The 15,757-nt window shown below is 41.6% G+C and overlaps 1 protein-coding gene across 1 annotated transcript; it reads right to left on the bottom strand.

Moving 5' to 3' along the window:
- Window positions 1-1,888: 1,888 nt before the first annotated feature.
- On the bottom strand, window positions 1,889-6,449 carry PLAGL1 (pleiomorphic adenoma gene-like 1). The gene is made up of 4 exons (XM_008940734.1): window positions 6,354-6,449; window positions 5,704-5,823; window positions 3,633-4,129; window positions 1,889-3,273 (listed from the first exon to the last, which is right to left on the bottom strand). The coding sequence occupies exons 1-4, from the start codon at window positions 6,447-6,449 to the stop codon at window positions 1,998-2,000; spliced, it is 1,989 nt and encodes a 662-aa protein (XP_008938982.1). The 3' UTR covers window positions 1,889-1,997.
- Between the last annotated feature and the right edge of the window lie 9,308 nt (window positions 6,450-15,757).

The following is a 15,757-nucleotide window of genomic DNA, read 5'->3' as shown; positions in this document are numbered from 1 at the left end:
ACATCTTTCCAAGTCCAGATAAAAGTACGAGCCCAGCTGTAGAATGTGCATATAACTTTGTTTGCAACCTTTTCCCTATTCTGGAACTCATTTAAGCATCTGCTAACTGGGCACCACTGTGCAGCACCTGCTCTTCCTCCTGCTGTTGTCATTACAAGAATGACCTTAAAAATTCCTTCTGCTTTGCTTTATACCACAAGTTTTCATAACAAAAAATACTCCTCAACAGTGTACCTGAAGAACATATTCTTACATGAGCGGCAATAACACAATCATTCCTTAATCCAAGTACTGACAAACTTATAAGAATATTCAGATCGATGTAGTTGTACATTGTCATTGTAATTTATTAACAGCAAGGCAGCAATCATTTTAAAAACATTTTTTTCTTTGAATGTCTCTGGAAATATTCCTGTGATTAATGGGGGAGAGGGGAACACGCTTGCTTCACGCCGTATCTGGAATCATCATTAGGTACTATTAACCCTCCTTGGATTTAACAGAAGAGGGGTTTGAGTATTTGCTGAGATTTGGAAATTCTGTGTCTGTTTTACCTTTACCTGCAACAGAATCCATTAGTAACTGCACCATCCACTACAACCAGGGGACCATTTTTTTTGTTTGTTTGTTTTTGGTTTTGTTTTTTTAGTAACTACGGGTCGGGCATGAAAGCAAACTGAAGAGTTTTGGGTTAGTTTTTTATAATGCAATGTACTGGGAGATGTGATTTTTGCAGTTTCTGCTAGTTCATGTATCAGGTGGTAGGACTGCCACACCAACACACTGTGAACTAGAAATGTACATGCACAATTTACCCCAGGAAACAAACAGAAGTTGCCGTGGTTCTGGTTTAGGAGAAACAAAGGCTGTAAGTCCAACTGCAGCTGTCCCAGTGCTGTGAAACCCCCATGATCAAAATGGCCTCAACCATTATCACACCCACGAAGTCCAGGTGACACTTGTGAGGCAGGCTCATAAGCTGGTTTAGAACAGGGCACAATGTTCTCTCACCACCACGACCCTTCTGTGCATGAACCTGTCCCCTAGCAACACAGAGGTCCCACTTGGTCACCAGCTCCCATGGCCACGGTTGGAAGCATTATTTTTCACTGAGTGTTCAATCAATCAAGCAAGCTGTTGACCCAAGGGGATAACATGCTTGAATAGATGCTTAAGTGCTTTATGAGACAGTGACAACAGTGCCTGATACCTTGCCATATTAAGGGAAAATTAACACTCTGCTCTGATCTTCAAGATAATACACTGCCCATTCTGAAAACTGCATACATACAAGACATCAGTTCTTAAGTAGTCCTGCAGAAGTGGTGGTTATTTCCAGCCCTGGGAAAAATGCAGATGCACCCAGCTGAAATGCGCTTCAGAAAACAAAACCTATTTAAACATAATCACAACAAGTGATCTTCATTTTTAAAAAGTGAAACAAGGAGGTAAGATTTACTTATGGAATGATACTGACTTTCATAGAGTTCAGTAATTAAGTGCTTAACAGAAATCTACATGACACCGATAAATCATTTGTTACATTCGCCATGTGTATAAATTTGCTGTGATTTATGACTCATTAAAATTACTTTCCTGTGATTTCTGCCTTCTTCCCATTCACCCTAACCCTATTTTTCCTACCGCAGCAGCCATAGTTTTACTGTGCCTGCTAAGATGCTTTGCCATCATTGAAGATATTTACTCAGTTGTTTGTGTGACAGGTAAGAAACAAAAATACAGAGGGTGTTGAGGGAAATATGTTAGTTCTACTATTTTCATATGCTAAAAAACTAATAGTAGTATGAAAAAATAGAGCTTCTTGTTTATTAACATCCTGAATTTAACTACCATGTTCATAACATGCTTTGAAAACATTTGGGGCAGTTTTTCTTAAAAACAACATAAACCCAAACCAAAACCACCCCATCCTAACAGATTTAAGTAAGAAGCACATTCTTAAAAAAAGAAGCAAAAACCCCAAACCATGGTGACAGTTATTTGAAGGCATGGTGAAAATGAGGCAACGTTACAGAGTTTGTAGTGGATGGAAAGGAGCGAGGAAAATGATGCAGCTGGTTTATGGGCATCCCACCAGTTGCTAGTTGAAGTCCTTGCTGTTGGCCAAGGCCATTCAGCCTGTGTGATGGTTCCTCTGGACCAAATGCCATTGTGATGTCCCCGGTAGTGTTCTGGTTGTCACCTGGTGGGAGCTGCCAGAAACTCATGACATGAGTGAGATCCATGAAAGGCAGGCTCGCAGTTTCAGCTGCTGCCTCTGTCTCCTTGTGCACTGGGTACTTGTTAGTATCCCCTAAAGGCCCTGAGGAAGCTTCTTCCAGATTGATTTTGGGGAGAGACTGAGGTTCTGGTAATGACAGGTCCTCAAGAAGATGCACGTTGTAACTTTTAACATCCACTTTTATCGGTAGGTTCTTGAGGGATCCTGCTGCAAGTGAGGTAGAACTAAGGTCATATTTATTAGGCTGATGAAGGCTGAGGTTGGCAGGAATGGCTGTTGAGCACGATGTGGGATGGACAGCTGGAAGGCTATCTGCACAGCCCATCCTTTGCAAATGAGGAGAAGGTTCAACAGGAAGAGCAGTTTGTAAGCTTGGCTGGGAATGAAGATGTGAACTGCTGTATTCCTCTGATTCCGAACTATTCAAAATGCCATTCTGCACAGACACCCTTTCAGGAAAAGGGGACAGCACACTGGCATCTTCCTTCATTCGGAATGGAAAAAGCTGGTCAAGGAGACCCACAGAGTCACCATTCTGCAGCCTGCTCTTCAGCAGTTCTTGGGGATGAGTCTTCCTTGTATGGCGAGTCAAGTGGTCCTTCCGCCCAAACCTCTGGGCACAGAACTGGCACAGAAAGTCTTTGCAGCCCGTGTGAACGACCATATGACGCCGCACGTCCTTACGGGTATAGAAGTGACGCTCACAGTGGTCACACTTATGTTTCTTTTCCTTTGTATTGCCAGTTGGTTTCCCTGCATGGCTTTTGAGGTGTTCCAACAAAACTTCGGTACCACCAAACTCCTGGGCACATACCCTGCAGGTAAGGTCCCCGCTGGTGGCTGCATGAAGAGCCAAGTGCCTCTTATAGCCTAGCTTGGTGTTGTACTTCTTGCCACACTCTTCACACTTAAAGGCCATCTTGTTAGGGTCATGAGTCTGAAGGTGATTCTTTAGATGGTCTTTCCTGTGAAAGGTCTTTTCACAGTAGCCACACTGGTGAGATTTTTGTGGGGAATGAGTAGCTGAGTGCCTAAGACAAAACAAACAAACAGAAGTTATTTGTGTTTATCTTTACTCTAGTACATTTACTCTTGCAGCTTCAAGTCTTGAAAACACTGACGCTCTTGAAGGAAGCCATTTTCACATTCTCAGATTATTAGTAAAATCCTAACTTCTTTTTGGCCGAGGGAAGGTGTTAATCATAAAGCACAGAGTAGGTTAAAACTGCTCAACATCATCTTTTGAAGGAGACTTGTTTTCTCCAACTCTACCAAAACAGGAATAATAACAACTGGAACTAGTGGATTAAGTGTCACTAGGACACCTCAAAGGAAAAAGCTGTCTTTTTTCCCCACACCCACCAGAAAAGGAATGCCTTCAGAGTTGTACCTGAGCAGTTTATATTTGGAAATGAAGGCTTTTGTGCATCCTTGCTGTGAACACTTGTATGGGCGCTCCCCTTTGTGCACATAAGTGTGGACTGTGAGCTTGTCAATGGACTCAAATATCTTCCCACAGAGTCGGCAAGGGTAACTGTCTGGCTGCTTCACGTCTCTTCCCTTCAACAGTGAAGACCGCCCATTTCTCCATTTAGGTATAAACCTCACCAGAGCATCACAAGTGCTTCCTGAGCTGGCACAGCTAAGCTTTGCAGCAGAGGAACAGGAAATAGTCCCAAAACACTGAGCAATGCCTTTGCCTAATGCTGCTCCTCTCAGTTTCCCTTTGAGTTTGCTTTTTGCTTTTACAGGTCCCAATTTATTTGGTGGTCTGAACCTGGTGGTAAGAACTCGGTCTTTATGGATGCACTGGTGAGACTCCAGCAGAGCAAAAGTTGCAAAACTGCTTCTACAGCTGGAGCATATCCAAGGGTCTACGGGCTCTTTCTGCAATGAGAACAGAAACAGATCTTTCTTATTAGCCATTCTAAGGAAAGGACACATTCTTCTCACTGACCCTAGATCTTCTCCTGGGCTTTTCAAAAACTTGTCATCATCCTTGGCAATACTTATTTCAATGTACTACCACACAGCTGTTCAACTGGAAATGGATTCTCTCTAGGAGTCTACAATCTCAAAGAAAAAAAAAATGGCTGACTAAATACCAATTTACACTTTTTTGCTTAGCTGTGAAAAGTCCTGAGTCTTTCCCCTTTGTTTATCTGCACTTACTGAATTTGAAAGTCTCTACATTTGTTCCTCTTATGGAATGACTCATATATGCAGTTGCAAATTGTACTTTACCCTTAGACTGACATAATTCAACCATTCAAAAATTGCATGGGTTTCCACACACAAATGTAGTTTATCCATAAAAGCCTTCTCTATGTTTTGGGGTGACTCCATGCTTTAGCAGACAGCAATTGTCAATGCCTCCAGGACAGACTTCCTCACTTAGCCTGACATTTGCCATTAGACTTCCACAAATCCAGTAAGAAATACCTTATGTTTGGGGACCTCAAGCCTCTCCTGATGTAGAGGCATCAAAACTTTTTTTTTTTTTCCCAATCAATGCATTATTTGGAAGTAGTATTTCTGTGGAAATATGAGCTCTACTGGATTCAGTTGAATTCACTTTAAACATTGACATTCCGAAAATTCCAACAAAAAACAATTACCAAAAAAAAACAGTCACTGGTGAAATGTACTTCCAATTAATACACAAACATGTACTTCCTTAGCTGTTCCTACATTTTATGTAAGCTTCTCATGAACTGTCCTTATTTTCCCTTGCTCTTGGGCTAGCCTTCTCTGGAGGGGATGGTGAGGCTACAGCTACCCTGTTTTTATTTAGAGATGGAGCCCTCCTCAATCTTATCCATGTGTGATGCTGTGGCTCTCCCACACCTTCTTTCTGGGGTATACTCTTAAGGCCTCAAACACTAAAACAGCAATGGTGTTATTTCCCTTCCTGGGAAGTCTGAATTCCTGCTTCATTTGTATGCCCTGTTTAACATTTCCTTCTAGCTTAGGTTATCAATCTTCATGGCCACATTTTCCACACTTAATAAACTTTCTCTACCAGTTTAAGGATTCCTTCTATACGAAGGGAAAGGTACTGTGATGAGAAGAGAAGGGTTATTGCACAGGAAAGGCTGAAATAATCAGTGCATTATCTGACCAACTGGTCAGAGCACCACAAGGAGGAACTGGTGAAAGAGGTCTAAGGCTGGACAGCTTGGTTATCTACAAATCAATAACCACCTTAACTCTTTCCAGCACATCCCACTGATACCACTTCCGGCTACATCTAATGGCTCCACTGGATTGCAAACAGAGAGGAGGAAGAGCAGCCTTTCTCCAGGTAGCTGTTTGGTTAAAACTGCTCTTACCTTTGTATTAGCCAACTGCTCTGTGGTCTACTCTAGCGTTGCCAGAGCTACATGAACAGAGAAACCATGCAAATAAACAGTAATTTACTACATCTGGTGATGGTTGGAATGTAGATTAGGAGTACTCACTGCTACTGGAGGCAAAGGACAGACATCAGATTCTTCTTTAATGAAGACTGCAGAAGTTTCCATAAATTTGGCATAATCAGCAGCATACCATACTTTGAGTTCTGTGTGGGGTTGAATTGGCTGTGAATGGAAGAAAACAGCACATGTTTACTTCCATCAATTTTCCTATATCAAATAATACGAAGGGCAGGGGTGTGCAATTTGTTGTCCATAACCAAGCTGCATTCTTTGAGCCTGTTTAAATTATTTGCTAACTTAGTCATAAGACTCAAGGACTTTTGGAACATTGCTATCCACTAGTGTTTTCCGTTTCTAAAAGCAGAAATGCATATATATTGAGATTTTTGTGTGGCAGTTGCAGGAGGGCTGTCTCAACCCCCATGACCTTTGCTCAGTGAGATGTATTTGTCTGTGATTCCAGATACCAGCAGCTTTTTCAAGCAATATCTCATGTCCATTTGGATTCTCAAAGCCCACTGGACCCAACACTTAACTATAGTGTACAGTCAAAGGAAATATGCATTGTGAATGTACAACAATTTGGATGCCTCCTGGATATGTTGCAGTCACAGGTGTAGAGCTGATCAATACTTGGACTGCAAGTCAAATTTGTGTGCTTCCCTGTGCTGGTTCTATTGCGTCAGGCTTACCATGCACGTGCTTAGTTGTACCTCTGCCCTCTTGTCACTGAAGACTTCCCACAGAGGACTAAGGCAGCCCATAATCAGCAGCTTCTCACCCGTCATGCCTGCTCAAATCTTTCCTTGGACTGGACTATGACCTCCTCTAACAAATACTTTCAGTCAGTAATACAGCAAACAGAAAGAGGGGAGTCGTGACACTCACTGGCTAAAGATCTATTACTTATTTAAAAGCAAAGAAGAAAACTAACTTTGGGGTCATGATTTAGATGACTCCCTAGCCCTGTACACGATTTTCTTTAATTTTCTTCAAAAAACAACATTGTTGCAACAAGGGTAGAGCCAATCTGCACTGTATTTTTAGTTTTATTTTAACTAAGCTAAACTTGTGCCACTGAAAAGAACAAATTAGCCCGGAAGGAGAGAAGCTGAGTCTTATTCCACAAAATGTGACATCTTAAAATGCACTTATTTTATAATATCGGGGCTGGATAAGCACGGTAGGTGAAAGACAACTTAGATTGTGAATGCTGACAGGCAATTGTGTGTATAATGTCAAAAATTGAACTTTTGAACTCCCAAGTACAAGCCTGCTTGCTAACTACAACCAGTGTGGGTTGGTTATATGCTTTGGTAAACAACTGGCCTAAAAAAAACCACCCCAGTATGTGCCGAATTCTCTACTCAGTAAAGGACATAAGGCAGAGCCACCAACTAGGAGGCTGATCATACAACACATACTCCTGTATATAGTCTATTGAGATGGAGAGAACCAAGCTTTGGGGAGCTCCACAGAGATGAATCTCTGGGGATGCCCCAGGACCTTGGCCAGTGATACCTGAGACTAGTACCCACAAACAGCTGCAGAGCACAACACTGTCATGACTTTCTGCCTGACATTCCTGGAGCAGTGGAGATCTCCTGTAGGAAACTGAGGCCTAGTCAATGGGACTCTGGAGGGAGAGCAATTGCATCAGTGTGTGAAATAGTCAAGTAAGGTGAAAGCTCTCACCTCAGTAAAACTGAGATCAAACACCAGTATCCAAACCTACAAATTGCCATATATTCTGTCTCACCTGTGACAATAAGATAAAGCTATGGCAGCATCCAAGTGAAACTCTTCTGTGATCAGACAGACAGCAACTCTGCATGATTTTTGCTTCCTCACAATTCTGTACCTTTTTAAAGCACTTATTTCTAGGGACTGCAGTCATTTGGTCAGCAAGTACACTAACATCACTGTTAGTATGTAGCTGCAGTTTCATGTCACCTAAATTTCAACTCTCTGTAAAAACAGTAGGGAGAGCAGTGAATCCCTCTGCTCCAAACTTAAGAGATTTTATTCAAAATATCTTGAGAAAATATCTTCATAACCAGCCCTGAGGCAGCCTCACATCATAACCAGCAAGATGTGCCTAAGTGTAGCAAAAGGCTATCACTTTTGCTGACCAGGACAAAACCTGCAGGATGCCACAGAGCTATGAATGACACCAGAACTTAGGAGAAATAAATCCAAAGGAACTCCCTGTCTATGTTTAGTCAGTATCCAAGGCTAAACTATAGCATCTGCTGTATCACTTGATGACCCCTCCCCATCCAAGAAGAGGAATTGGGAAAAGAAGAAAAGACCCATGAGTTGAAATGAAAGCAGATTTAATGAAACAGCCAATCTAATACCAAATGCCAACGTAAAGTTATACTCGGCACAGTGAATGTACAGCAGTCACAGTAAATGGAAAAGCATTCCTCAGGAGCAGGATGGTAAGTGAGCCCATCCAGGGATGGGGAGAAGCACGGAAAAGGATCAGGAGGATTCCCCATCATCATCGAACTTCCCCTTTGTACTGCACATGACATTTATGGTCTGGGATATACCTGCAGCCAACTCGGGTCAGCTGCCCTGGCTGACTCCAAACTGCTAAAGGCTTGCAGACCATGGCTGGCCTAAGATTCTATCCCAGCAAAACTACAACATTCCCTATGATATACAGCACATTAAAGGTTCCTGGACACATTCCTCATCCTAAAATACGCCTCATGTCAGTATATAGGATGCAGCTCTCTGTTGATGCCATTGAGCAGAGTTCTGCTGAAGTCGTCGGAGAACTGGTTCAGTAGGATTGAAATTATACTGGAAATTTTAAGTTACAAGTTCATAATTAAAACTTCTTATAAAGTATTTGTTCATGCTTCCTAAATATAGTACTATTAATCTTGTCAATTCTAAAAGCATAGCATGTATTTAAAATCAAATTGAAATCTCAAATACCATGGGCTGCATCAGTATCTCTAACACAGCCTAAACAATGCCTCAGATGTACATCACAATGATTTTCTTTTTTTTTAAATAATTACTTCAATAGTAATCCAAACGCAACTACACTTCGGACTGTTATAAAAGACTTTGAAGGTGTAAAATGTTACTGCTATTAACTTATTCTCACATCATCACTGCGTGGCAAATATTTTTATCACTGTGCAGGTGGAGAAACAAAGATGGAAGAACACAAGTAAATATTACTATCCCACAGAAATGTGTGCCAATCTTGGTAATGAAATCAAAATGCTAGATTTTAATCCCACAGTAACTTCATTTGATTAATATTATCTTTTTTTAATTTTTAATTTTTTATATACAAGCATTAACATAAGAATAAAAAAGGAAAAAAATGGATGCTCAGTATAGATTCCAGTTTCCTAAAAGTACAAAAGAGCAAGCCCTCATTAAAACAAATTTTGCCTGAGAAAGTGGCCAAAACGACAAAACCCAAGACCTTATGTTCCGATGCCATTTATAAATACAAACTGCTTTGTTCCCTCCCCTCAGATGAAGAAGCAGTACAGAATCTCTAACAGAAACTGATCATTTCATGACAGCATTGCAGTCTTGTAAGTTCTGCAGTTAAGTCTTCAGATTTCATGAGTGCAGAAAATAGTATGTAAGATTCTACTTAGCACCCTGTTCCTGAGCACCTGGTAACATGTCCAGAATGCAACGGGTGTCCAAAAATGTAATGAAGGAAAAGAATGTGTTTATTCTTTCCAGGATGAAGTCTTGTTGAATGTAACAATGCTAGATAATGTCACCATGTACCTACCTGGAACTGAAAAACTTTACGACATTCACATTTAAACGCCTCCATCATGAATGATAGTTCTGGTTCCCTCTGCTCAGTTTCTTCACTACCCCCAACAGTAAGCACACAGCACCTTTTACTGGAAAGCACCACACACTGCTTACTTTACTATGGATTGTGACATCAGAGGTGGTAAGAAATACAGATCTAGTTGGCAGACTACAATCAAGCTTTCACCTGTAAAAGGGTTAGCCTTTCAGAACCTTTGCCTATAAAATTTCCGTTTGGATGATGGGTGAAGCAATGTGGGTTTAACTACCTTAACAGTTGTGAAGTAGACTTCTCCACAGTGCTGATAAGCCACAAGGGTCTGTTCTTCTTGGTTCCGGGCTAGCCGGACAAACATCATCCAGTTTCCACAGTCTTCATTGGGAGTGTCCAGAAAGTACTTCCCTCCATCTTTCAATACCTGAAACGAAGGGGGAGGACAGGAGAAAGAACATGATAAAATCAAGTGCTGTATAGAGGCACGTTAGTTTTCTTTAACTTGGAATCGGTTATTTACCCTGTCTGTGTCATATGTCCTTTGAAATCATGGTTGTTTAGAAATAGATCACTCTTAAAGAACACTGAGTGAAAAAGAACGTGAAGCACTATTACCTGCCAAGGCACCCCACTACTAAAATAACTGTAGGCCTTTGTATGTATTTCCAGTTTATACTCCATCATTTTTATGTTATATAAAGATAATATTATAAGAACTAAGTGCAGGCAGGGAGAAAGATAAGCTTTATGCCTTAATGTACTTCCTGAGTACTTGATAATCTCAAACTTCACTGCTGTATTAACACTGCATTTTGCACGGAACAATTGTCTGACTTGTGCAATAAGTCCAGAGAGGTAACATACAATACAATGGCATTTTAACAGTCTTCTCTTTTTCCCCTTAACAATGCAGAAGTAAACAAAAACGAGCAATTGTGCCAGAAAGATCTCTTTCTTTTTGCTTTCCTTCATCCTTCCTCGAGTCCTTTCCAAGAGAGTGCCTCTACAAGACAAATGTTCCCAACCTCACACAAGAGAGTTGCTTTTCTGTAATACGCTCTCGAATGTGGATAGCTGAAGCTGCACAACAGATGTCAGCACAACATGTATCTGTTCTGCTAACCATGTAAGTGAGCAATTAATTGGAAAAAAAAGTTGCATTTCCATTGCTTCTGGGAACTATTTTATCTAACTTTGTCATGGGAAACATGAAAATACCTGCCTGTTGGACAACTTTGGTCTCATACTCAGAATGCTGCTAGGGAGAAAGAAGTCAAGGCAGCTACTGTTGTCATGTAGGAAACCTGGGGCTCCAGTCTTCTCCACTGAAGAAGCAGTCCATTCATCAGCCAGAGCTCTGCTTATCACTGTATACTTTTAAGCAAATGGGTCTGACTGATAGAAGATAGGGTGTGGTTTACAATGGCTTGATGAAGAGGAAGGAACTGGGTGCTTAGCTCATCCATGCTCACAAGCTTGTTAGAGAAGTATGTTTTCTGCATTGGCAAGAATTATAGTGTCTCAGAAAAAGGTAGAAGAAATTTAGTTATGGAGAAGAACAAATCCTCTCTGGTGTCAACATGCCACAAAATCCCCAAGAAGGACAGTGTTACCTTCCTGGCAGATCATTCACATGACCGCCATGAACAAATGAATTACTGAAGCTACTTTTGCTCTCAAACAAAATTACAGAAGTATCTGTATCTATGTCTTCCTCCATAATGCACAGCGTTTTCCAGTCCCAAGCTTCTAGAAAAAGCTCAAATGAAGAGGTAAAATATGTCACAGAACAGCTGCTGCTGATCCCTTTCTCCCGGGGGGTGAGAAGGCCTGATATGAAATGCAGGCTCTGGAAGAACCACGACCTGTCAGGAAGTCCTGACGGAGGCTGTGGCTTGACCACAGACTTGCTGTATGACAGAAGTGTGCCCAGGCACAACCGTGCGCAGCTGAACACAAAGAACAAGGAGCAGAGGATTACGATCAACTCTCACTCCCAAGGAATTCCTGTGGGAAAGGATGTGCATGTAGGCACGTATAAGTCCTGAAAGACCCCTATTTGTGCTAGATAAAGTAAAAACAATAGTTTCACAGTTCAGATGAGATGATCAGGATCTGTGTATGCATCAAAGGATGGTACTATCCTTAAATAAATCTGACTAAATACACTGAGCGCAGTGTGCATCAAAGTTTACTTATAATCACATCATTAAGATGTGTTTCATCATCCCTGCGCTGTTCCTCCCTGCTAAGCAGGTGCCTTAGTGCATATTTCTGCCACTACTGCTAAGTCAGTGCACAAACTTAACCCTCCTGGTGGCATGTGTTAAGCACAAATCCTTTTGTTTTATCTGGGAAGACAGCGGTATCCTTGGATACTTTCAGTAGCTGTGCTCTGTGAGAAGTTTATCAAGAGCTGTCAGACTGATAGGTAAATCACACTGAAGTGGGAAAACCAGAAAGTCGGAGTGCAAACTTCTAGAAAACACAATACACAGGAACATTTTGGTACTTCAGGTTAAGATGTGCTGTCCAATGTGGCTTACATTCATACACACAGAAGTATAATTCATTAACTAGGTCAAATGGTAAATTGACTGTTTAAAATAACATAAATACATATGAACTATTACAGGCACATATGCACTTTATAGTAAGTCACTGGGGTTTTACCTGCAGGACTAGCCTGCTTTCATCATAGCGGGTCAGTTTTGTAGAGAGTTGACCAACATAAGGACCAAACTGTGTTCTCTTCTGTATTACTTTCTTTGCAAATACTCCAAGGACTGTGAATAAAAAAAGACCAGGCTAATATTAATAAATTAATATAGATATCACAAATTATTTCTTGTATATGTACAGTTCTGAAAGTGGAGATACACACAATAGTGCAGAACACATGAATTCTTCTAGACAAATAACTGCAGTAAATAACTCTAGCGGCAAGAATCTAAAAAAGATGTAAATATGTACAGAGATTGTTTTTTTTTTTTTAAATGGGTATTACATTGAATAATAAAGTGTCTAAAATCCATGACAGGATATTAAACTTAGTATGAAGTACAAATACTCTTGGTACTCTTCAATCTACAAGCTGATGTTATCATAGTGCTCTGCTTGTTGGCATAATTTATGAGGTTGTTCTCTCCCAATATGAGTGGAAGGAATCTATAAAAAACACATTAGCCATCTTAATCATCCTAGTTACTCCGTTGCTTAATACCAACAGTGCAACACAACAGGCATCTTGTCATTCTCTTTCTGAAACAGAATCTAGGCAGGACTAATTCTACACAGGCAGTAGTGGAAAGTGTGCACACTAAGGATGCGGTTTCCTTGTTTGAGTTCGGGCATTCAAATTGCCCTGCCCTCAGAAGGAAACAACAGTCTTCCTGTAATATGAAATGAAGATGCTGCAAAAGGTAAATCAACCCCCTGTGTTGAGTTTGCAGGGGGTAGATGAGGGATGTCATTTACCATTTTGTTCCTGACCTCCTATTGAATACTGTTTCCTGTTTTGCATGCTTGGGAAAAAGAAAAAAAATGTCATAGTGCATGGCTGTTACTATTTGACACAATTTCAACATTCATTAAACTTGCATTGACTCAACAGAGCTAACTGATTACTCACAGCTAAATGTCACACCAGCTCTGGTTAATGTCCTGCCATCAGTTTATGCATCCAAGTAACTACAAATTAGTCATAAACCCCCGTAGCTGAACGTGAGCTTTAGCTGTGCTCAGCTGAAAGTAAAGTAGTCTTCATACTGTTAATACCCAATGATTATGCCTTGAGTTATTCATGGAAACAAGCCAGCATTAGTACTTTTGCCTCCCCTTTCTCAAATGTGGGAAAAAAGACCTAAAATACTTACTCTGCTGGTTTCCAGCTCGCAGCTCCAACACTCGCAAAGTGAGGTAATGAGGTAGGGTGAGACGGGCTCGGCTAGGAATGACCCTGTCTCTGGCCCTGATGAGTGGTCCGTGGAGTTTGCATTCTCCTATAAGGCTTTTACCGCAATCCTCACACCCTACAAATCCAGAAAAGGGAACCTGTTACTGAAAATGACATACTGCTCTTCAATTTAGTCTCTTCTAATTTTGTCACCTTGAGAGCACATCTTGAATTACCAGTGCTTTTCTTCACACCACTGTTCTACATTAGGTAGCAAAAAGATTATCTGCAAGCCAAAACTTGAACTGGGAGGGTCAAAATAACACCTCCAGACCGTGCACTCTCTACTGGGTGAACAGGTGGGTCCTGACCTCCAAGGATTTGCACACATGTTCATTTGGAGGTGTCACAAACCGTGCCTTTGAAGACTAGGATAGCAGCAAAACTGGAGCTCGCAGCATGCACATCTATAAATCAGGATGCATACATTCATATCAAAACCAGAACGGCAAAATTGCCAGCAATAACCAAGGTGGTTTGCAGAGATCCAAGGAGTCTAAGAAAGATCAATGTGACTTGGTGAGCCTGCCAGACCGTTTGCCATAGAAGATGAGACCCTTGCTGTACCATGAAATATGAGTGCGGTGGGTCCTACAGTCACAACTCAGTTGACAATCACACAAGGGCAGCTTTCTCGTAGATTGTGCTGCCTGTGGACGTAAGCAAAAAGGGCATGTCGCACCTCCCAGCCATTGGTTCACAATAATGACATCTGCAGGCTGAACACAACCATCCAAAGAAATCATTAATGAGAAATACATGCCTGCAAACTGATTTTCCCCCAGCAAAGCGAGATATTTTTGGTTCAGTGTAGCTTTAACTAGTTGCCAGGGAAACTCATACGGAGCAGTGACAAAACTGAGCAATGAGACTCTCCAGCAGAAGGTCATCCCTGCACTGACGTCACACAGGGTGATGGGAAAAAGGGGACTTCTTGCACAAAACCTTTTTATAGGCAGTAGAAACCAAACCAGCAAGCCAACAATGCTTTATGCCTGAGTTAAAAGAAAAGCTGATATTGGTCATCCATGACTACCTCATTTTGTTTTACTTCAGAAAACTCTGCTGAGCAAATCTATTCAGTAAGTGACAATACGGAGCAGAGGGAAGGAGCCAGAACAGCCAAGAGAGTCCAAGGGAGCCACGGGACACTGTAGCAGAGACTGGGGCAGGAGAGGTGAGGCTTCACCACAGAGAAGGGCTCACAGCCAAAGTGAAGTCAAGAGAAGCGTAAGGGTTCAGGAGACACCGCCTGGAGAGACAGTGGAGATGGTCTTTGAGAAAGGACAGTAGCACCATAAAAGCCATACTCAAGGTAGCTTGAAAAGATTTCAATTGTAAACACAAATAGGCATTTGACTAAATTACATGCCTCGAGAGTCTAGTGCAAAATCTCCCCAAATAAACCTGAAGTGTTCTTACTGAGTTCTTTGGGCTTTCCATCAGCTCTAAATGAGGAGGTAGATTTGTATGTTGGTGAGGCTGTAGGCACTGCAGTAGTCCATATTTTTCAATAATTTGAGGACCATGTAATAGCTTTCCTTTAACATGGCTCCCAGACTGCACACCTGCACTACGAATAGCTGAAATACCTGATTTTCTAGTGCTACAGATAAAGAACATGCCACTCTACAGCCACCATGTAAAATGCACAAAAAAGAAGTAGTAAAGCTGCAAGGCAGATTCTTCTTGTTACACACTGGTTTATGTACCTAAAAGTCCTTTACAGTTAGGCTCCAAGAAAAAAAAATATTTTCCTTGTGATTTAACTGAACTAGCTTTTAAGCAAATTCCCAACAATCTATGTCTTCTGAGGGCAACAAAATTATGAGGGCTTCCTGAGCTCACCTAGAATAATAGTGACTTTGTCTCAAGTCAAACAGCTCCGGCATGGAGACTCATTGTATGCAAACTGCCAAAAAAACATTACCAAAAGCAAAATGGAGACAAAGAACTGCTGTTAGAGGGAGGATGTATCTAATCGTAAAGTACACGACCTTATCAACCCATGCCATGCCTCTGTGATTCATCTCAACCGAGCTCCTGAGCAAACCTCCCAGCCATCCCAGGGCAGTGCCCACAGCAGAGGCTCCAGGGTGGGCAGCTCACAGGAAAGCTGGAAAGGGGAAGCAGAGAGAAAGGATCTCCCTTGTATCGGCCTCCAGATTTGGCACTAGTGTTCCATTAGCTAACCCTCCTTGGTCCTCTACATCCAAGGGCTAAGGTCTGAAATGATTCACACAATGTGGGTGCTAGGGAGGCACTCCTCCCAAATCAGGGGCCTCTTTGCATCTGAACGGGTGCCAAGCATGCTGCCAAGCTTTGTGGCCCCGGAG

This window comes from Merops nubicus, unplaced genomic scaffold (assembly GCF_000691845.1).
Source record: "Merops nubicus isolate BGI_N331 unplaced genomic scaffold, ASM69184v1 scaffold975, whole genome shotgun sequence".
Taxonomy (NCBI): Eukaryota; Metazoa; Chordata; class Aves; order Coraciiformes; family Meropidae; genus Merops; species Merops nubicus.
The sequence above is the reverse complement of the archived record's forward strand: the minus strand, read 5'-3'. Positions and strand labels throughout refer to the sequence as shown.

Excerpts from the sequence above, each read along its gene's own strand:
- PLAGL1 (XM_008940734.1), bottom strand. The coding sequence starts at position 6,449 with ATGACGGGTGAGAAGCTGCTGATTATGGGCTGCCTTAGTCCTCTGTGG. Across the intron at positions 5,824-6,353 it reads TACAACTAAGCACGTGCATG|CCAATTCAACCCCACACAGA; the intron begins GTAAGCCTGACG and ends TTCCATTCACAG. Across the intron at positions 3,274-3,632 it reads TCCAAATATAAACTGCTCAG|GCACTCAGCTACTCATTCCC; the intron begins GTACAACTCTGA and ends GTTTTGTCTTAG.